Source organism: Channa argus, chromosome 15, assembly GCF_033026475.1.
Source record: "Channa argus isolate prfri chromosome 15, Channa argus male v1.0, whole genome shotgun sequence".
NCBI lineage: Eukaryota > Metazoa > Chordata > Actinopteri > Anabantiformes > Channidae > Channa > Channa argus.
The window spans coordinates 21,705,544-21,729,104 of record NC_090211.1 but is presented as its reverse complement, the minus strand read 5'-3'; the positions used below and the strand labels follow the sequence as shown (position 1 = coordinate 21,729,104).

The 23,561-nt window shown below is 43.9% G+C and overlaps 1 protein-coding gene across 2 annotated transcripts in view; it reads left to right on the top strand.

Moving 5' to 3' along the window:
* The window catches only part of ntn1b (netrin 1b), a 41,114-nt gene extending 23,247 nt beyond the window's left edge, over window positions 1-17,867 (top strand). For both annotated transcript variants that reach the window (XM_067477901.1, XM_067477900.1), the window contains exons 3-7: window positions 745-933; window positions 6,457-6,606; window positions 8,931-8,984; window positions 11,078-11,152; window positions 16,205-17,867. In XM_067477901.1, coding sequence (XP_067334002.1) covers window positions 745-933; window positions 6,457-6,606; window positions 8,931-8,984; window positions 11,078-11,152; window positions 16,205-16,524 — 788 coding nt within the window. In that variant the 3' untranslated portion in view covers window positions 16,525-17,867. The remainder of the gene's footprint in view (window positions 1-744; window positions 934-6,456; window positions 6,607-8,930; window positions 8,985-11,077; window positions 11,153-16,204) is intronic.
* Window positions 17,868-23,561: the final 5,694 nt, after the last annotated feature.

Sequence of the window (23,561 nt, the reverse complement as noted above, 5' to 3'; positions counted from 1 at the left end):
ACTCACATTGAAACCTACATTTTATTATTTCTCCTCTTTCCCATGACTGAAAAACGGGTCTAAAAGAACATCGAGGTGAGCGTAAGAAAAATCACAGGCTGTCACGGCCTAAAATCCAGTGTGAAAATACTAACAAAAAAATAATTGAGGATTTAGAACTGTCCTTTTTATTTAGGATAAGAGAAAACTCTGACCCGAATTCAAGGCAGTTCACCATCAATGTGTGAGAAATACGAGTGAAAATAGCAATGACAACAAATCACAGAATACAGCAGATGTGTTGGAGAGCGGAAGAAAAGTTCACCAGAGGTCAGGGGTGAAACTCACAAGCAGGTGGCCAAAAAGAGCACGAACCAGGCCCCAGCCACACCATCTGGCTCCAAAACCTGTTGTCTTAATAAGACGAACTCACCCCAGCAGAATGAGGCTTCGTCTTTAAATTAAGGGTTTTTTCTCATGACCTCGGCCGAGTGCATTTGGCTCCCAACCACAACCGCAAACTGGAAGGTCTGTAAACATTGTATGTCGAGTTCAGATAACAAGCTCTTATTCCCAACATGTCCGCTTTTCGGGAAGAAAAACAGAGGTTTCATGAGTGCAAGGAGTTGGACTTTTTCTCTACTGATTGTGGAAACCGGCAGCTGAAAACATAAGAATCAGCAAAATCGGGGTTGTTTTGAACAGAACAGCACAATCTGAGCCAGTTGGTTTGTATTCAGTGTCTCTGTGTGTGTCTCCGCCCAGCCTGCCACTGTAACCTGCACGCCCGCCGCTGTCGCTTCAACATGGAGCTGTACAAGCTGTCGGGCCGGAGAAGCGGCGGAGTCTGTCTTAACTGTCGACACAACACAGCGGGACGCCACTGCCACTACTGCAAGGAGGGCTACTACAGGGACATGACCAAGTCCATCTCTCACCGCAGAGCGTGCAAAGGTAACTCCAAGGTCGGGTTTGGAAGGTCTGGTGTAGCTTGTTTTGTCACAATTGTCACTTCAACAGATTGTTGATTTATGTTGAAGGACTAATCAGCTCATGATTTTACCTCTAAAGACTGTTATAAGTTATATAATTTGGTTAATTAATCATGTTCAATCATGTTAAAATTGTGATATAATTATGTTTCAAGGTTTATCTCCGTCTGTGTCAGGTTTAGTGTAAGGTTGGACCCAAGTGACTAAAAGTGGTTTACTGAAAAAAGGCACAATAAATCAGAAAAGATCTCAAATTGACTCTAAGAGGGAGGACAAACCTACTACGAACAGAACAAAAGTCAATGACATAACCAGAGGCCGATGTACCAAACAGGAACACGCTGGAAGAATAAAGGCAAACTAAATGGAAGCTAAGCTGAGCTAACTAAAAGGGCTACTCATAAACAGGTGAATACATTAACAAGGTCCACCTTGAACTCCTCTGTCACACCTACAGCACCTCACCACGGTCTTACAGCTCTCATACATGTCCTGCACCACTCTAACATACTTCTCTGCCGCTCCAGACGTCCTCATACAAAACCACAGCTCCTCTCTCTGCACCCTGTCATACGCTTTCTCTAAATCTACGAATCTGACCTTCTCTGTGCTTCTCCATCAGCATCCTCAAAGCAAATACTGCATCTGTTGGACTCTGCAGTCACTGATCTTTTTCAGATAACGTCTAAACAAGATGTCGTCCTCCTGAGTGCTTCTACCTCCGCTCTTATACGTCACTCTATGTTCCTGCCTCTTCATTTCCATCCTCTTTGCAAAGTCTACCACCATCTGTCCTTCTGTGTTCCTGTCCTGAAGACCAAACCTGCCCATCACATTCTCATCCCCTCTGTTCCCTTCACCTACATGTCCATTGAAATCTGCACCAATCACCACTCTCTGCATCAATTCATCTAACTCAGTCCAGAATTTCTCCTCCTCTTCTAACTGACATCCTACCTGTGGGGCATAACCACTCACAACATTATTAATAATAATACATGTAGGTTTTGAGTCTGGATTTAAAGACCAGAAGAGTCAATGTTTCTATGTCCGCTGGGAGTGAATTCCAGAATTTGGGAGCAGAGCGGCTGAAAGCTCTGCCACATTGTTAGTTCAATGGGAGTTGAGTTGCGACTATTTTAGTGTTTTGGAGAGGAAAGATAAATTGGAGATGGGGCAGAAGTTATTGTAGTTGTTAGGATCTAAACAAGGTTTTTTTCAATTGTGGGCTGACAGCTGCAGTTTTGAAGAGCACGGGAACAATGTGAGGGAGGAGTGTATGATGGCAGATATGAGGGGAAGCAGGGTTTGACCAAGGCTGTGGGGAGGGGATGTAGCTAACACGTAGGGGGCTTGGATTTACCGTCAGGGAGTTGGAAACTGGAGAATGGCTGTCAGTGTGGGAGGAGTTTAGAGGAGGAGAAAGGCGGAGAATTAGAACAGAGGTGCTGATGAATTTTGTACATTTTTTCAGGGATTTATAGGTGTCAGTTGAATACAAGTGGGCTGCTAGGGAGTCGGGCGGCTTGAGTTCATTTAGTAATGAGAACAGTGTCTTACTATCACCTTTATTTTAACAGAACAGGCCGTGGTAGTAGTTTGATTTAGTTTGAGTCCTTGTAGTGTAATGTGTGAGTTTTTTGCATTTTCTTTCTGAATGATAAGTTTTCCCATAGAGTCGCTCGAGTTGTTGACCTTTGGCTTTCAATGACCGGAGATCAGGAGTAATCCAGGGGGCAGTTTGACACAAGGAAGCAGACCAGGTTTTCACTGGGGCAAGAGAATCAGGAAATCCTTCTGCTTGAAGGTGATGATGTTCAGTTCACCTGTGTTTCTATCACTTTGTCCACCTTATTTATATCAGTGAGGCAACAGACAACAAGCGTTGAACTCTTTGCCTAAATTATCTTTAGCTTCAGGCTGAAATAATAGAACTCATCAGTTGACATTACATTCAATAGTCATCAAAAAAACTTTACTCAGATATTTCGCTTGACACTTAAGGTATTAAGGGAATTTTTTGAAAAAAGTTCAGAGAAAAGCTCCCACCTGTCTTGCTGCTGATGAACCGACCCATTGCTGCTCCCAGGCTGTTTGAGTTCCTCTGTGGATCCCTGACAAGACAAACATAACAAACAGAACCTGGGTGCGAGCTGATCCCCTCAACAGAGCAGTGGAAACAACTCGCTAATCGTTCTCCTTCCAGGTATGAGCACATACGTCGGGTTTGAGAGCGAGCTGCCGGGGATTAATGTGTGGGGGAGACAAAAGCTGAGCTCCTTCTGTCTCTCAGCTCCTCGGGGAGTAAAGACAGGCTCCGAGGCCCTGAGCAAACAAACTGCAGTCACTCAGTCACCGAGTCCAAACACTCACCACTAAAATATCCCATAAATGCACAGAAAACATGTACATGTCTGTCTGTGCCTGTCTCTGGCTGCTAAAACAGTGAGGAAGACCTCAAACATTCTGAGCCGACAAGGATGCATGTGCCTGCTTTAAGTGATGACTTACTGTCTGCTTTCATGTGCATTAACCTACTGCTAATGTACATAGAAATGCAGCAGATCAGTTCTGTCAGATCAGATTTCTCGTCTGCTTTGGATTTGAGAGCATTGCTCACAGATATGAACTGTGCAGTGACAGGTGACCATTAACCAAGTGATCTCTCATTTCATCCAGCCACTCTACTCTGCTACTTCACCTGTCTGAACTGATTAGATTTTGCTAGTCAAAAGTACAGTTTACTGTGACCCCACTTCTGCCCCATTATTGTGAATCTAATATCAAAGGAACACGTTCATGTACTTTCTTCAGAATTTGTCTCAAGCTTTCACCCAAGGATGAACTGATTAGATTGTTGTAGTCGAAGGTCAAGGTTACCTTTTACCTCACATCTGTCTCATTCTTGTCATCGCTAAATCTAAAAGCTAAAAAGCTAAAAAAGCGTATTTCATTACATCTGACAGAGTCATCCACTTGGACTCATGGATGAACTGATTACAATGCTGAGGACAGACATGCATGTAAACCTTTTACTTTTGTTAATAGAAACAGAAAAATAGAAAAATCAGCCACATGCACTGCTGTGATTGGCTGGTGAGAGGGTCTGAGGACATTTATCCCTTGGTGTCCATTTCTCTGCTTCACCACCGGCAGTTTGAAGGAAACAGCAACAGGACATTTTCTACTGCACCCAACAACAACTTCCCCGCCCCCTTCCCCCCCAGAAAAATTCTCTCTGACTTGGTCAAGTTGCACAAAATAAATGCGAAGACTTGATCATCAGAGGTGTTTTCAGTGATTTTCTCCGGGAGATCGCTGTCAAACAGAGCTGAACACAAGCTTGATGAATCATTTACACTGTGCTCAAAAGCGACAAATGATTCTTTGCAGTGTGGATTCTTTCTGCCAGGTTAAACATTTGCACAACTACATTTGGGGGGGTGGAATAGTTCACGTCAGGGGGACGGAGCAGGGAGCAGGTGGGTGTAGCAGAGCTTCTACTGTAGCTCTGCCTGGTGATGTAGCAACATCCATTAGTGTCAGCAGAGCCTTTCCAAACAGCTGGAGCCCCCTCTCGCCGTGCCCGCCCACACCCAGCCCAGTGCTCTGGGATCGAACCCAAACAGCCTGATTGCCGCTTTTCTCCTCAGGTGACAAAAACAGGGCGAAGTGACATCAGTTACAAACCACGTTATTTATTGTTGAAATCAGCCAACCATCCCACTCTGCTGTTGTTGGACAGGAAACACAGCACTGCGCCAGCAGAGCCAGGAGGAAGTCTGCTTTCATTCCTTCACCCCCTCCCTTCCCAACATCTCAACAAAATGTCCTCTCAACAATTTGCCTAAACGTTGGAGGTTTCATGAAAACACACTAAACAGTGCCTACATCTCCAGTGGTAGTGTGGAATGCCTCATGCTTTATTTCCCAGATTAACAACTTCACCCCTCATCAGGCGCAGTGTAAACATGGCTCGTGGGGAACCGCAGTGTGTTTTTCCCCGTCCTTGGCAGTTTGAGCCCTTAAAGCAGCGAGGCTCATTGCACTGCGTTCAGCGGCACAGGCTGGAATGATTTCATCTTTCTGCTGTAGAGAACCCTGTAGTCTGAGCAATTTGTTTCTGACGCTAAATGTTTTCACTTCAGTATCTTAACTTTCCCAAACCTAAGCCAGATGTTTTGTGCCTTAACCTAAGAAGGCTGCAGTTATTAGCACGTTTACAACCAATTGGGAGGTAGAAGGTCACCTCCTGAATCTAATTATGGGCTGATAGGAACTGACAGATGACAGGTGCTGACAGACCGTGTGCATCAATCATTTTTGTTCACGATGATGTGTTTTTGTATTGTTAGTTGTAACGAAACCCCCAATTTTACTTTATACGATCTTTATATTAATGTAGGTCATAATTTGTGTTGATTTTATTCTGGAAGTTCAGCTGTCAAATGTTCTAAATATAGTAGAGTAAAAGGAAATATTTAGTGGCAAGTACCTGAAAAATTGTATTGTAAAACGTATTATTGGGTTATGTATAATGCTGAGCTTCTTATTTAATTTTTACATGAGCGTCTGTATATGGAAACAAATTGATCTGGAGCTTTGGGCTGTCTCTCGCTCTCTCTTTTCCAGTGTCTCTGGGCCTCTCTCGCCCTGCTCTTGAGTAAATGCACTTATGTACGTTGTACACGAAGTGAATCTCTTCAAAACGTACTGTTTGGTGCAGTTTAAAAAAAAACGCACTTTTGCTTAAGCTTTTATGATACAATTTAAGAAGAACAAGAACTAAATGTGTAAGAATGTCGTTGTGCTCATGGACCTCTTCACGCTCATTTCTACAGACTCTGCTGCTCCATGCTAATAGTGAGGCTGCCCTTCTACTTCAAACACTGGCTTTATGGTAGATGTTTGGCAGAGAACACACACACACACTCAGAGGAGAAATTTCTCACATTTAACGTGCGCTCCTCCCAGCTAACAGCTTAAAGAGACTTTGAAGTGCGTTCCACTCATCAATTAATGAGACACATTATTCAGGCAGGCCGTTGCCAAAAAGCTTTACATTCGACATTCAATCTAAAGAGCAAACAGATCAGAATTCTGCAGAGGGCACAAAGCCGGCTCTGCACAAGCTCACACATGCACAGACGCATACCTACATACAGTGATAGTGTACGGAGAGAGTGAGCGATTAATCAACTTATTTACCCTTGTGCATGCCTTCCAGAGCAGAGCTAATGAAGAATCTTATGGTCGTTATGGGTGGAGGGAGGCAGCATAATTAGATTGAGGTTTTATGCTGGTGCAAGGCCCAGTTCCCCATCTGTGATGGTCTGGAAGGGAAACACAGCCTGCTCCAATGTGAATGATTTCTCACTAGCACTATGACTGCAGTCATTTAAAAGCTTATCCTGGTGTGTGAACCGCTCACAAATCACAAGTTGTTTACTTGGTGCTTTTTTCTTGTTCTCCTCTTCCTCGGTAGCATGTGATTGCCACCCCGTCGGGGCAGCAGGGAAGACGTGCAACCAGACCACGGGGCAATGCCCCTGCAAGGACGGAGTGACAGGAATCACCTGCAACCGCTGCGCCAAGGGCTACCAGCAGAGCCGCTCCCCCATCGCTCCCTGTATCAGTAAGGCTGACTCCCACCCCCCATGTTCACAGTGACAATATGACAGTGCTGAATAAGTTACCTGTCAATGGCAATTAATCCCTCGTTGCACGCTGAAAAAGTTACGTTACTAATTACTCATCAGCAGAACTAGAGCGTCACATCACTCTTTACTTCATTACTATTACTAAGTTTGTTTACTTGTTTTAAAATTTCTGTTAGATGAGTGACTTTTGCAGTTTCTTTTTTTTTTTCTTTAAAGAATTAGATAATGCCTTATACAGTAGCTGAAGGCTGCACAATGTGCTGGCGTGTTGCAGATGATAGTAGAGCGTAGCAGAGCAGGGAGAAGGACGGTTGGGTGGAACAGAATGAACTGATCTTAAGTGTCGTGCTAATAGTGGCTTCAGTTGCATATTGTAGTTTTAAACTTGAGATTGTGGTGAGAATGTATTTTCCTTTTGGTGGAGTCTTGCTGCGGTTGCACAACTTTTGCGCCCGTTAATCACTGTTGGGCTTTTTGACTAAGTTATCGCTGATAGCCAGTTGATGTATTTTTATTTACTGCAAATACACAGTAAGTTATTGAGAAAAATACATAATTTACAAAATACAAAAATAAAAAATTTGTATTTTGTAAATGGATGCATATTTCTGAATTCCCTGTATAACACTCATGAGACTTGAAAGTAAATATGCATCTCTCCATCGGATCAAATCAAGTAAACATAAACTGTTTCATAGTAATACAATGAACATGAATAAATCATGTTGACGTATGTTAAATGATGGACTCTAAAAAGTTTGCTAAAACATACAAACTACTGCTACATTCCAGAGGTTGCAGTGTACATATCAAAGAAAAAAGAACCCAGAACCCAGAGAGCCAAGCTGAAATCCACTCACCATCCACCACAAGCTAAAAGCAAGTACGAGCCGACAAAATGTCAAAGTAATGGAGAGGGGACGTGCAGAGCTGGGTGCTGAAGCTTGTTCCACCATCGTGAACCACTGAGCTGAAGAGCTCTGCACGAGGAGCTGGGTTTTGTGAAAGGTGGGGGTCTGATGGTGTGATGTTTAGAGCTGGTCCAGGTCCTTGCTTTGCAACAGTCCCTTCCGTATACTGCTAAGTACTTGGATCAGGTGTGTTCGCTGAATCAGAACATAGAAGATACCATCTCAGATGAGAGAAGATGGGGTTAGACTAAGTGAATTGGTATCTGCCAGCTTCTGATTGACTGAACACACCTGATCCAGGTGTGGGTATGGTATGGATAGTTTGAGAACCAGCAGGACTGCAGCTCTCACTGCCTGAGAGATGAGGGGTGATGTGCTCACCAAAGCTAAACTTCTTGTCAGTGATGAACCTGCAGAAGTCTGTGGACTTTATTGGAAAATCCTACATCATCCTATAGCTAACACCCAGGCTCCTTTACTGATAACATATTCTAACCAGTAGCTCAGGATCAGACCTGAAAAGGAGAGGACGCGCTCACACTCATCTCATTTTTACATCCCTGTCCTATTATTCTGGACAGATATTTGGCTGTTTAAAGCAGAGCCTGGATAAACAGACCATTAGCGCTGGCCTAACATGGCCTTGTGTGCCTTTAGCACCGCTAACGGTCCGTCTCACCGTAAATCCCCGGGACGACTCCGGGGGAATGATGGCTGATATGTTTATTGGCTGTATCTGCTGCGTGCAGATTCCAGGCCCTCGGCTATAAACGCCAACGCCTCGCAGAAACAGAGCATCAGGTAGCTGGCTGGCGTGACCAGATAAGATAAGCGTGATGTCTGGAAGGACGTGGACACACTAACAATTGTCCATTCTATGTTACTGGGGTTTTGTGTGGACATTGGAAAAGGTCTAGAGCATGTGGATTACGACCTAGACTGAAAACTCTGGCTCGAATCCATGTAAACACGGAGCAGGATTCGTTTTGTTTTGAGCGTAACAAACATGGTGTAATATTATATTCTTGTATACTTTTTGAGATAATGTCTTTTCGTCCTAATAGAGCGTTTTAAACGTTTTGTGATATCCAACTTCCTGCCAGCTCAGAGTTTAACAAGACAGCTTTGGCTCAGTTTTCCTACAACATACCACAAACAGGAGGGAACAGGAGTTTAAAGAGAAATGCACTTTCTCACTAAACACATTTCAGCCCATCTGTGCATCAGAATCCACTGTTATTAACGAGATGTCCAGTGAAAGCCAGGTTTGTTCATCCTGCATGTGCTGTGAGGTGATTCACAAATGAAGAATAGGGAACTCCTGTCATCGATTTTCTATTCACTGCTGTATGAAAGGTGAAATGCACATCTGTTCCTTTGTCTCGCAGAGATCCCGGCCGCATCTCCGACGGCATCCTACAGCAGCTACGAGGAGCCATCAGGTGAGTAATGCAGTGCACGTTCTGCCGTGCGGTGATATGTCCTTTTCTACACGTGTATGTTTTTCCAGTCAGTGAGGTCTGATGGAAAGTGCAGATACTGTATTTTGCAAGTGCTCCCAGTGGCCTCGTTGCCTGTATTCCCAGCCCGCCCAGCAGCCTCCCCAGGGCTGCAGCCCTAATCTGATTACATGCTTCATTTGCACCAGTTTGTATTTCAATCAAGGCTGGCTGCACCGGCAGCGAAGCCCTTTCCTGACCCTGTTGTTCATGCATTCTGACGAGAAAACCCATGCGGCTTGTACGACTGTCAAGGTGCCATAGTACTACATGTCTGCAGGTTCCCCGAATCTGTTTTTAAATCAGGAGCAAACAGGCTGTAAACCTGTTTACATCAAAAATGAGAGACATTGGATAAAGAGTACTTTAAGTATTCTTAGAATGAAAACTTTTTTTTTTACTTGACATTGTGATGATGCCAGTTTAAGTTAGGGACTGATTTACTAAATGCCTGATATATGAATCATTTTTTTATCGTGACTCAGGCTTTCTATAAAAAGCCTGAGTCACGATCATCGATCAGTGTCGGACGAGAGTGGCGCCTCCGACTTGACTGAGCTTTGCTCAGAGTCTCATGTCCTACTACAGTTCCTTTTGAGGCTGTGAGAAGTTTGGACTCCTGTCAGAAACTTCACACAAACACCACCCTCCAAATTAGGAGCAGTGTGGTCCCCGCAGAATGAACGTGCCACTGCCACAGGGACTCACAAAGGGGGCGTTTGTCCTCGCAGCAGGACATTGGACCTTAATGAGAGCTGTGGGTGTGATGGCCGACTGCGGCGATCGCAGTGAGGGGCTAATGGGCAACGTCAGCTATCAAAGAGAGGTATGATGAAGGCCCCCAAGGGCACGGAAAAGATAAAGAGTCCCCCCTCACCACTTTATTTACATGGAAATCAGGCGTGCTCGATATGGACTTGTCATTTACTTTGGGATTTCCTCTGTTCGTACTGAAGAAATCAGCCAGGCATTTTGAGCAGAAATGCTTTCTCTACATACATGAATTCGATCCTCTTCCCACCTCCCAAACCACGCTTTTTTTTTTTTTTTTTTTTTTTTTTTTTGAGAGGGAGGAGAGGGGCGTTTTTTTCTTCCCCCATCATTACCCAGGCAACCTCATTCACCAGGAGCATAATGGGGAAGAAAGGGGAAGACTGGACAGAGGGCTGGAAGAAATAATGAAGTTTGTCCATATTCAGGCTAGCTGAAAGGTCCCCCCCCTCTCTCTCAACTGCCCCCTCCTTTCTCTTCAGACTGCCCAGCCCAGCTTTCCCACCCCCCCCAAGAAAAGGCTTATTGCTCTGGGAGAGGCAGAGAGGGAGGGGGGGTGGGGGTGGGTATGGGGTGGGCAACACTCAGAGATGATCTGGTTCCAATTTGTGTCAGTCAGGGGAAAGTGGAGGGAACAAATGATTTCAATTTTCAGTTTGGCCTCTGGTCCCACCACGAGCTCCCTCATTACAAAAGCTACCTGGCCCAGTGACAGCGCCACAGCCGTGGCCATCGATAATGCCCTCTGACACGCTAACCCCTTTGCACGCACACTGGTGTAAAACACATTAATCAAAGTCTGTGAGCTTCTTTCTCGGGGCGCTGCAGAACGTTTCAGCCTCAGCTGGTGTTTGAGCATTCGCTCTCTCTGCAAAGGGTCCCCGCTAATTTTCAGCAGGTCACTAATTAATTTCCCCCCGTGACCTTCGTTTGTGCTGGGACGACCTCTGCAGCTCTCAGAGCTCACACAATACACCCCAGGACAGTGACAAGGGCTGGATTGGACATGTTGGGAGGAGGGCAGCAGGAGAGTGTTGACAGCCCAGGGAGGATCTGTGCAGGCTTTAATCCATCTCACAGTGGTACTAAGGCGTCTTTAACACCCTGGGGCGACAAAGAGTGTGAGCACATTCGGGGGCAGCCTGGCCTCAGCATGCGGAGACATATTACTGTTGTTGTAGTAGGAATTTTATTCTTTTTATTCATCTGCAGGATGAAAATTTCTAACTCTGTCTTATTGTTTCCTTCTCACCTCTTTTCCCCAGATTGTGAATCTCACTGTAAAGCCTCCAAAGGAAAGATGAAGATCACCATGAAGAAGTACTGTAAAAAGGACTATGGTGAGTGGCTCCAATCAGCAGGAATGCGCATTGCCAGACGTCAGCCAGCGGTCAAGTGGTCAAACATCTCAATTAATCAGATGGCGAGCAGAGCCAACACATACTCAGCTGCTGCTGCCTCTCCGGGTTTCAGCGACAGATCATGTTCACAAAGAGAATAATCTGAAAGCATATCGATTCTGTCTGATGTGGACTCTTAGGTTTTCATAAACACGATCCAGAGGGGATCAGTTTAAAGTAAGGGACCCCTGAGCATGTGAAGACATGTGACTGTCAGCCAACATTCTGTCAATGTTGAACTGCTCATCTTATGTCAGAGTGTAGGTGTTTTTAATGATGTCTTGTTTTCGTCCCAAGTAACTGCTAGAGTAGTAAAGCAGAGGCTAGGGCCCATTTTTTTGTTTAATAAGGTGCAAGACCACAGTGGAAGCCATGGATGTGTCAAATGATTTCATGCAATTTTCCGGACCACTGGAGTTTGTGTTTACAGGGTGCAAACAGGTGCAATGTTGAAGACAGGCGGAAACAAGTGTTGAAGGCAAGTTGGGCTTCAGTAACAGCAAACCAATCACTTCCCTTCGTTCCGTTTGATCAGAGCAAGTGAGACAGAGAAGCTGAAGTCCCTGAGACCTCTTCGTCACCAAGACAGTCCCAGGACTGAAACACCAAAGAAACGACTCCGGGCCAAGAAAAACTGGTTCTAGTGTGTGACACCAACAGTTTTTGTCAGCGCTAAAGTCTGACCTACCAAAGTTTGTTGTAAAGATGAAAATTGGTCATTGGTCATTTATTGGCCAAAGTTATTAGCAATCTATAGACGTCATAACAAGCAACACAAATATGTTGGAGCAGTGGTGTTTAGGTGCCAGTATGCTGAAGCAGCAACACGTAAAGAGGTGTTGTTGTTGTGCTCGCTGTTAGCGTTGCTGGGATCAATACAATAATCAGACATATACACACTTATGTGATGATGTGGCTCTGTAGCCTGTGGAAAAGAAAAACTACCACAAACACATTGTTCCTAATGGTTGAAAAAAGGAATGGGACTGAAACAGGAGAAAGTTCATCTGCAGTTTCTACCTATTGGCACTAAAACCGCTTCTTATTCACCCATTCACACTCACACACTCACACACTGATGGGGGAGCTGCTGTGCAGCTGGTCAACACTCACCGGGAGCAACTAAGTTGGGGTTTAGTGTCTTGCTCAAGGACACTGCCCCATGTGACCGGAATCAAACCAACAACTGAGGGATTGGTGGACAACCGCTCTACCTACGCCACAGTTGCCCAGTAATGACCTCAAAATTGCAAATACACAGGACTAAATATGTCGTCAACAGTAAAAATAACAGGCGGCTGATGAACAGATGGGGGACAAAGCAAAGCCTGAATAAATGAGCACAGAAAAATAACAGATGCTTTCACCCTGGTCACAAAGAGTGACTCAGCGGTTTTATGAATATGAAAATGTGAATCGTAAACTATGACTATTGCAGTCACCAGATCTCAATCCAACTCAACAGCAACTGGAGAATTTAGACCAACTTTCTCTCCACCATCATCATGCAAAAAAACGGATGGAGGGATTATAGTCTGGAACAACAGGGCTCCACTGATCCAGCAGGGTCCGAAAACCTGTAGAAAAAAATGCTAAAGCACGATGATGTTGTGGCCACACGTGGTCGCCCGACACCTTAATGTTGTTTTTTTCCTTGACTTTATTGGTGCAGCAGTTGCTGCAATAGCGTTTGCTTGTAATGCACAACAAAAATCAGATTCCAGGTGTAGATACTGTACAAGCATACACCTCATCATCAGACATTTGGCAGAACTATTAGGTATTTTAGAGCAAATCCCAAACTGATTGGAGTAGCTGACGCACACAGCAGTCACACCATGTTGTCACTGACTACACAAAACCCGTGGTGCAGGGGCGAAGACATCTCATATCACAGGGTCTAAAACCATTTGGTAAAATGCTGTTTCAAATATGTCGACAGTCTTGGAACAAGAAGTAAACCCCGGTGATTATTGACGCAGGTGCATTATCTGTCGGGCAAATACCAAGAGCAGTGGCAAACGTGGCGAATGATCCACTCCAGCCTTTGCAGTTTAATAGTTTATCTGTTTCAGGGGCCGATCCAGATCCTTGCCTCAGTCCACCATTGGATTCACTGAAGAGACAATAAGCTTTATCGAGTTTTTCGTTGCTTTTAGAATTTCTCGCTATTATTATCTGAATATCAGTCAAATTCCAGTTGTAATGAAAGTTCAACCTTTTAATAATGTCGACTCCTTTTAGTTTAAAGCAGCTTAGCTGCAGCTTAGCTGCTTTAAACAGCGTCCAACTGAAAATGTTTTATTTGCTCGTACAGTTCCATTGACGGTAATTTAGACCATTTGCTGCATTTTGCCAGAAAGCCAAAAACAGCCATGATTCATATTTTCATCAACGTAAATCTTAATCACCGGAACTGAGACAGGCCCTGCACCTATGAATCAGTTTCCCTGGTTGGAGCAAAGCAGGGCGGGTTTTTTCTGAAGTTCCTCAAAAGATTCTGGAAGCAGATGATCCAGGCATCATCGCTCTCTACGCCTCCATCTGATTCATTTCTCAGGCCTGTCGCCTCGCTTTTCTGGGGCTTTTCTCTGTTCTTCGGGGGGCCGCAACCCCCATGTGTGAGCGCCGATGCACTTGGCCCCCGGGGGTCACGGGAAGGGGCCCTCTGTTTAAACACAGAGCATTCCTCAGGACTCAAACAGGTGGTAAATTAGGCAGATGCTGACGGATCGCGAGAGAGAGAAATATGTTTTGTTTATTCGATTTTTGTTTTTCGTCGCTGCCGTAGCTACAGAGACGGCAGACACAAAGGGATTATATTCTCGCCTGACCCCCTCTTTGCACACACGCACCCTCCCTCTCCCCCAAACAGGACGACAATGAATCAAAGTGCCGCGTGTTTACCGACGTTCTGGGATAGTGCTCAAAGGCAGCCCCCCCCCCCCTCCGTATCCAGCATCCCGGGCCACCCCTCTGTGCTCCCTAAAGGGTAGCAGGTCCCTGATCATTCACTCGGCTGATAACCAGAGGGGACAGGGGCCTTAGTGCGGTAATTAAGCAGGCTCTAATTTCATTAGCCCTCGCTTGTTGGTGGCATGCGGTGTCAAGCCGCAGCACGCTGCCCAAAGACGATAAACCCAGTGGGAAGCTCAGGCTGTGAGGGCGGCTCGGTGGGCAGCCATTGTGCGAGCGCAGCATCATCTCACTCTTCTCTGTCTCGCTGTCTGTGCGCTGTTTTCTAATAGGCTGTTTGACCCTGCGCTCCCATGCTCCGCTGTCTGTTTAGCTCAAAGCAAGTGGCAGAAGGTGTGTGCGCATTTGTGTTTAAATACACTGCACGCACTGAGAACGCACTTGAGAGAAAAGGGGCCTGGACGCTGTAACCGAGTCTCCTCGGCCTCGAGGAGGAGAGCGCTACCTCCGCTGGATTCTCACGCTGAGAAGTTGGATGAGGCTCTGGGAGCAGAACCCGGATAGCTCATGAGGTCGCAAACACATCCCGATTCTCCTGGAACTTTTTCTGTGGCTGGGAAGACAAATAGTGGCCCCTCCTTCGCACCCCCCCAACCCCCCTCCTCGCACACCCTTTATGTGTCTGGATGAAGGAGAGGGCTGCAGTGAATGGCAGGGCTGTGAGAGCTCGCTCTACTCAGCCCAACAAACCTTCTTTCTTCTGAAATTGTGTGCAATTTGCTCACACCACGCACTGACACACACACACACTCAAGCAGCCCACTCTTCCTGATTCTTGGCAGCGATGAGGGACAACTGATGAACTCAGAAATGTGCAGCCAGAATTAGCATGGAAAAGGCTAACCCACGAAGCTATCACAACTCGGTGGTTAGAAAATAGTCCACGAACCTCCCGTGATCCGTCTGCGTGCAACAAAAACACGTTCCCACACACTTCCTTTTGCAGCAAACACACACACACCACAAAGACTATAAAAGTGCATTTTTTGAAAGTTGTATTTCTGACCCCTCAAGTGTTTCCCATCATCTAATCCGGTCATCTCCAGATTAGATTAATTATCCCAATTGTAAGTGAACGCACCCCCCACCCACACGTTAATAGCACATTCCTGGCTGAAACCACTTCAAACACAGATTAGCACCATCGCTGTTGTTGTGATGAAGTAGCGGCTTCGTTGCACAGACAATCCAGGGGATCTGTCCTTTGCTTAGTGATGTCGTAGTTTTCCACGTATGATGCTTTGCTTGGCCATTTATTTCTGCAGAAATTGCCCTTTCTCCTAAAACCCAGTATAGTCACCCGAAGAAAGAGCTTTGGGTCCTTCACCGGGAAGCGTGTTTTCAGATGTTCTCTGCCAAAATCCTTTGTCTTCGCACAGGCAGCGCTATGGCAACTGTTGCCGTAATAGGGAGTATGCTCAGGAGCACAACGAGGGAAGGTCATAGGTCAGAGATGAGGGGAGGCACCAGTGACACAAGGCAAAGTCAGTGATTTCTGGGTTGTGTTGAAAAAGCCCCTTTTATTGGACATTTTACACAATGTCTCTCATGTTGCATGATGTTTTCCATCCAACCAGTGTCTTTAACTATTGCATTTCAACTCCTTTAAGCCTCTGGCTCCTGTAACTTGTGCTACTCTACTTTTCTACTGTTATTCAGACATTCATTTGAGCTTTAGAAATGATGTGTCTGTTGGGAGACACTGGCAGACACTGCTGGTCCAAATAGTAGCGTGGACACACCTGAAGACTGAGACTCTGACAGAAGGGACAGGTCAGACTAAAATACTCCTTCCACCAACTGTCATGATTCACTGTAGTGGATGTGTGGATGTTTCCGAGTATCTGAACTGTAACACAGCTTGTTGCTTTTATGTGTCACTTGCCACATGTGATGTTCAGGTTTGGGCTGATTAAAAAAACATTTACCCACTTTGGCAATAACTGGCTGTGATATGATTATATGACCTTGATCATGTCTGTGATTTAACCTTGCTTCTCATTTGTCCCCCACCAGCTGTCCAAGTGCATGTTCTGAAAGGAGACAAAGCAGGCGAGTGGTGGAAGTTCACCGTCAACATCATTTCTGTCTACAAACAAGGCGAGCATCGCATCCGCCGTGGAGACCAACTGCTGTGGGTGCGCGCAAAGGACGTGGCCTGCAAGTGCCCTAAGATAAAGCTCGGGAGGAAGTACCTGCTCCTGGGCACAGACGACGACTCCTCCGGGCAGAGCGGTGTGGTGGCCGACAAAGGAAGCCTCTTGATCCCCTGGAAGGACCTGTGGGGCCGGCGACTGAGGAAGTTCCAACAACGTGACAAAAGGGGAAAGTGCTAAAAGTAGCTGCAGGGGATTGAAGGGGAGGAGACAAAAACAACGTCTACTGGGATGGATTTTAGGAAGAAGAAAAACAAACTGGAAGAATAAAAAGTAGACGAGATGGAGGGAAGACTGAGTGCTGCTGCTCTGAGGTGGAGCGAAGACATTAGTGATTTTTAGGAACTTTTGTGAAGGAGCTCATTCAACAGTTATTCTGTTTCTGTTTGTCATTCAAGGTTTTTTTTTGTTGTGTAATTGCAGAGTTTGCACCTAAAGTTACAGATTTGTCACATCACGCTATGTTACCCATGATGCCTTTGTTTTTTGAAGCCCCAATGCATCTACTGTATCAGCCATTTGTATTTTCAGAGGCTCGGTTTCCACTGTGCTTTGCGAAGCGTCGTCCCGTTACCGCACGGCCCTGACAGACTCGTGCGACCTGCCAAAACATTGGAGAAACTTTTCCAACAACAGCTGGAAGTGAAACATTGCAAAATGGTTCATACCTGGGGCCGCGGAGCGCCACCTGTGGCCGGAAGCCCCCCTGCTCATACATGTGTTTTACCTCGTCGTCGTGGGAACAAAATGCCATAATGACCCATTACACGCTCTGCGCTTATCGATTCGTCCGCACTATGCTGTGTTTGTGACCTCTGCAATGTAAAGTAACCACACGTGCACACGTAGACATTATCTGTTAGTGGAGGATGCTGTAGCATCACCTAGACGTAGAGTAGACGTGTCAACCATGCACTTATTTTTACTAGTTTATGAACATATTAGATATGTTTCATCCCTAAAGAAACAGCTGACAAAAAGCTGTTTGTGTCACCAACTGCCGATGTTTCTGGTTGACACCACCCCATGACTACAGATGACTCCGAATTTAGTTTATTCCCTAATAAAGAACTAAATGTAAGAGAGAGAGAGAGACTGAACACATGAAGTGTGACTTCATGACATAAAGAGAAAGTCGACCTATCAAACCACTGACATCCTGCATGCTCGCTATTTACTGTAGCTGACTGATAGCTAACAATGATTGTGAATTTTGTACACATTTAATTTGTACACAGTATTCGGTGTTGTGGGAAAATAACCTGTGGAGTGATATGAATATCACACGTGTTTATTGTGCAGTGTATTCAGCACACTGTGTCAAATGTCGTCACCTCACTGAGACTGGATTCCTTTATTAGGATGTGGTACTCGAGAAAAAGGCGTTGTCTCCGATTGTCTGCGTGTTTCATAGCTGTATAGTATTATTGTTTGTATTTTGTTAAGCATTAACTAAAACTATCTTCATGTGAACATAACCAGTTTTATGTGCTAGAAGCTCAATAAAGAGAAAAATAAATGAATGTCGGATGAATTTCTCATATTTCTCAGTACGTGCACCACACATGCTGTACACAGCACGCTCACATATGTACATGGGTACACTTCAATACTCTGTGTCTCATACTGTATGTGTCTCTGCCAGCACATCTGAACTGACACATGTCCACTTGTTATGCAGGAGTTTAAAGCTGTTGTCCATAAAACCTCCATCTGGGTAATTATCTGTCTACACATCAGCTTGTAAATGTTGTTTAGCATTGTCCAATGCAAAATGGTTGTGTAATGTCTTGTAATACTAATATATTATGTTTATCACAAATGAATATATTTAATGACACATGAAAGCATTGTTCCTTTGGATTTTGTGGTTTTTATTTTTGACCTTTTATTTTTTACAGTTTTTTTTTTTTTTTTTTTTTGCATTGAATTGTAGAATGAAAAGTATTGATACGTGTTTGGCTTTTGAGCAGCCTGATAGAACTGAAATTTAATTCATCTGAAATAAAGCTGTGTTAAAAAAAAAAAAAGTGTAGAACCCGAGTGAAATAGCAGTTTTAGTTATTTCCGTGTCATTACTCTCATGTTCATGTTTTTACTTCAGTGCTTAAAACCATTTGCTTTTGAGGTACTGGTGCTTTTAATGCCACTTATTCTGTCCCTGGGACTGTTTCAGCTATTTTATTCAGATGACAAATGCAATTATTCCTCACACAAATACAAGTACACTGTAAATTCTCATTTACTTAAAAAAAACATGCAAACGCTTATTAAATGAAGTTCACTTAAAGATTAGTTTACAAAACTAAAAAACTGACTTTACATTCGATGTACTCATAACTCAGTACGGAGTATTAATATTCCAAACAACACACTTCTTTAAGTTGTGCCAACTAATATCAACTTTAAAAGTTTGAGTTGTAAGTTAAGTAGTAATCTCTTTGACTTACCTTTACTTATTAATAGATTAATTTTTATTTGTTAACCACACACCCCTAAAAATGTATGAAAGTGCATTATTATTGTACTATATCAAAATACTACATTAGTATACACTATATTACTAAGGTCTCCTCCATCTCTCTCTCTCTTCTGTGATGCTTGTGTCCATTAGCTGTAACTATCCAGTCCTCAGATCACAGCCTCTATAGTGTAAAATGTACTTCATGCTGTACTGCATTAACATGACATATTTTTTTAGTTGCAGCAGTTCACTTTTTTAAAAGCTGGAAGATAATTTGCTTTGTCTTTCCCCACTTTACCATCAACTCAGTATATGTTTTTTATCATAGCAGATGTAAAAAAATAACCTCTATAGTTTTTTTTTTAATAGATTAAAATGCTAAATGTGCTTTAGTTATTGACAATAAGCCTTTTGGTTTGTGTATCCTGTATATATTTAATATCACTGGATTTTGACTCTGCACCATTTAACACTGGACAGAAATAGTTTTTTACATTTAATGTCAAGCCAGGTACTTTGACAGATGGACACACAGGAATCCTTGCATGGTTTTCTTAAAATACAAAAGAAAAAACAAACAAACAAACAAAAAAAAAACATCTGAAAGAAAAAAAGGCACAAAATCACAAAATGCAGCTAAATGTGAATGTTAATACAGGACAACATTACAATACAAACAGTACAGTAATTTACATTTGGTATGTGGTGGAATAAGTACTCATCTCACCCCTGTACTATCATAATACTGTAGAAATACTCTAGTAAAAATGTGACAGTAACAAGAAAATGGCCAAAGTATATGGTCCATGTGACTAAAATATTAGCTTATACTTTTTGTTATACTTTAATATTAGAATCTCAAATTGTTCCAATAATGCAGCATTTAAATGTAACAGCTGGTTTTAATTAATATTTAAATTTTTTAAAATGTTTTTTGTTTAATGATAATTTTTTTTAGTTGGCAATCAGTTGGTAAGGCAGTTGTCCACAGACCATAGGGTCAGTGGTTCGATTCCCAGCCCCAGCTATGTGTCAAAAATCACCATGTGGACAATGATGATGACCATGCGACCCTGAACTCACGGGATAAGCCTTAAGAACAACAACAATCTCTTTTGTACAGTGTCCCGTAGGTGCAAAACGCAACATAATTCCATAATAATTATTGTGGAAAAATCAATGCAATGACGTTAAAAGTAAATATTTTCCTCTGAAATACCTCAAAATTGTACTGAAATATGAACCTTAACCTTCACTCTCCACCTGTGATGTTAATGGATTATTGTCCTGCTGTAATGTGCTCATTTACGTAAAGCATTTGAGAACTTTTCAAACCTCAGAAATACATTAATTCTCCAAAGGGACATTGCGGTTGTGACAGTAAATCTTTCGGCGTACATGAATAAAAACAGCAGCTTCAGCCAGGCCCTCCGGCACAGACCATCATTTGTGTTGGACCCGGAGCCTCGATAAACTTCACAGACAATAAGGCCTGGCTGTAACATTGCTAGAGTGCAGGCGTGTTGCTAAAGCAGTGACATCATCGATGTGTTTCATCCAAACCTCAGATGTTATTGTTGTAGCTGGGAGGTTTTGGCATCAGTGGAAAATCGACGAAATTCTGAGCCGGCTCCAATCGAGAGGCCATGTGTGTTGGCTGGTGGACGAGGTCCTGATCTACTGCTCCTGCAGCGCCCAGTCCAACAGCCCCCGAAAGGGGACAAACGAGTCTAAGACTGCTCACAGATCAGGTTCTGGGTTCTGCATTAATATTCAGAAGGAAGTGCATGTAAAAGGGCTCTAGTTGTTGTTAGATTGTTTACAGGGTCAGTGGTTCGATTACCAGTTCTTCCTGGCTACATGTCCTTGGACCCCAGGTAGCTCCTGGTGGCTCAGGTTAGCACCCCGAATGGAAGCTGCCGTCATTGGACAGCGATGACTTCAGCTTTTTTAGTAGGGGGAGGAAGAGCTTGTGCGACACCGAAACATTGCTCCTTCTTAATTTAAGGGCTGAAATCTCCTTTGCAAACATTTTGGTGCAAAACCCCAACTCTGCATCGTGTCCCTCCCTGCTTCCATTAAAGGCCAGTATGAACAGGAGGACTGATTATAGCAAAGTAAAATCATTTTTGAAGCTCCTCTGGTTTCCTGTCTGTTCTTTTAAGATTTCAATTCAGTTCAACTTTATTTACATAGCTCCAATTCACAACAAAGTCATCTCCAGGCCCTTTACAGAATAAGATGCACTTGATAAACTGTGAAGCCGTCCTTTAAGGCTGAGTGTCACACAGGGACATGACTCAGGATGTGGGCGGGATGGGAAGCGTTGAAAAGAGATCTGGGTGTGTGTGAACTTCCCTCTCAGTGTGTGCAGAGATGAAGCTGGAACAACAAACACACGGACCTGATCTGGCCGATGTTTTTTGGCATCTGGACTGAACGTGGGGCTCAGGTTTCCATCAGAACTGTTAGCAGAATGAGTCCCCCTCAGAAAACAAAGTCAGGCAGGTTGGCGCTGGTTGCACTGGCTCATGTTGTCCTCACTTTGGTGGTAGCGTGGCCCTTTGCACTGAAAGCCACCAGGAAATGGAACCAGAAACAGCCTGAGAACAGCATCACATCAGGGGCTTCCAGGGGCTGTGTCTTCTAAATCTGTGGGGACACTTACACTGTCTGGCCTCAAACCAGTCAAACCAGTTTACATTTAGTCATTTGACAGAAGTTTTCAGGATGATACACAGAAGAGGAGCTCGTTTCACTTTCACTCAACCTTCAGTATGGACATAAAGGTGAGAGGACATGTTGTCTTTCTGCTCCTTCAAACGACCAACAGGTCTACTGAGACAGACGCTGGCCCATTCGCACTACTGTGTCACATTAGATCCACTGTTGCTGCTCAGTTTGTCCATTCCCCAAATGAGTACATGAATATCTCAAAAACCGAAGTTAAGTCAAAGTAAACACACTCAAACAAAAATCTATTCTAGTAAAATAATGATAACTTAAGTACGTAAAGTAAATGATTCCTATTTTACATAAAATGGTAAAAGTACATGACCATTTTTCTCCTTCTCTCTTCGTGAGGACCAGTGCTGCTTCATGCACTGGTTCTGTTTTATGATTTTTTTTTCTTTCTAAACTCGTCATGTCGGACCATCACGCAGTGACCATGGATTCAGCAGGACCATTAGTCCAGGGGTTTTCACTTCAGAGTAAAATTACTGCATACTGGCTCACTTTGACCACTGCTAATGCGTCAAAGAGGTCTTTGAGATAAGACAGTGGAAGGATTAACTGACACTGTGGCTGATCCCAACACATTCTCATCTCACACCGTCAGATATCGAGGCTTCCTCAGGCGTCACATTGTCTCGCTTTGTACATCCTTGGGCGAATCATATCGATGCCACAGGTGGCTTTTTCGCGTTAATATTGGCCACTGTTTGACGCTATGGGACGACTTAGTACACACAATACTGCGTGTAGGTTGGGGTATAAGTTAGACAACAAGGGTTAGAGTCTGGCACAAAAACCAATACACAATACGTGTCTACTCCCATACTTTAGATGTTCTGACACAGTCATCAACAAACATTATACAAGTCGATGTACTTATGTAATCAATTAAGTCAACGTGCGATTACGGCAGTTTGAGTTTGGTCACAAACACATCAGCATCTGGTCTAAACAGAGAGAAATGAGGTTAGTGAAGCCTTAAAAATCCAATCAGTTATTTTATGTGATAAACTTTGAGCCAGAATCTCGGGACAAGTAAAGAGAGTCAGATAAGTAGGAACCAGCTGTTACTGTTAAAGATTTATTGAATATCAGAGATCAGAACATATCACATCAAAATGAACATGTGTCCTTCCTCCATCTCTCTGCTGCTTCCCAGCCTTCATTCACTTTGGGCTTCAGCAGAATGAGGGAACGAGCCTTTGTAGGTGGGACGAGGACTTGAAGAGGCCCTTGATATCAGCCCTCGGTGTGAGCGCCACTCACACATCACAAAAAGACACATATATGCGCACACACACACACACACCGCAGACTCCAAGTTGCTGCTTTTGACACCTTTAAAGCCCTCACAACCCCCCCAGCTCAAACGGCATCTACATTTTTCTCTCTTTCAATGCACATGGTTCAAAAGCTGTATTCGTGGCACAAAGACTCTCCCACTGGAGAGGCCTCCATTCCATCCTGGACAGAGTTGGTCCAGTTTTTTCTCATTACCATCTCCATACAGGATTAAGCCACTTGGCTTTTGGATGGTGTGTACCATATATTTCACCCCCCCACCGCATTCTGAAGGTTGTTAACTGATCGGTAAGACAATCAGCCCATAAATCAGCTCTTTTTAATGTCTATTCACGCACGCTGCCCAGTCCAAAGGACGCCAGAGTGGATGGATCTGATTGGAGTCTGTGTGAAGTGCAGGTTTTCAGCCTCCAGGTTTTAGCAGGGACTCGCTTCAAAACCTTTAAAATGTGACATCCGACTGCATGTGTCTGATTTCGAGGGCTCTATTAGCAGAAACCGGATAATAATTATAATTATGGTTTCATTACTGTGTGATCACTTGAAAATAAGAATTGCTGAATATAATTTAGCTTCGAATGAGGAAATGTTAGATTCTAAAACTCGGGAGTAGTGACATCATGTCACACTAGGGCCAGTTTGCGTCGCTCCTCCTGCACTCAAACAAATCAAATGTTATACTCACTTAAGTTAGTTATGTGAACTGTTGCCACAA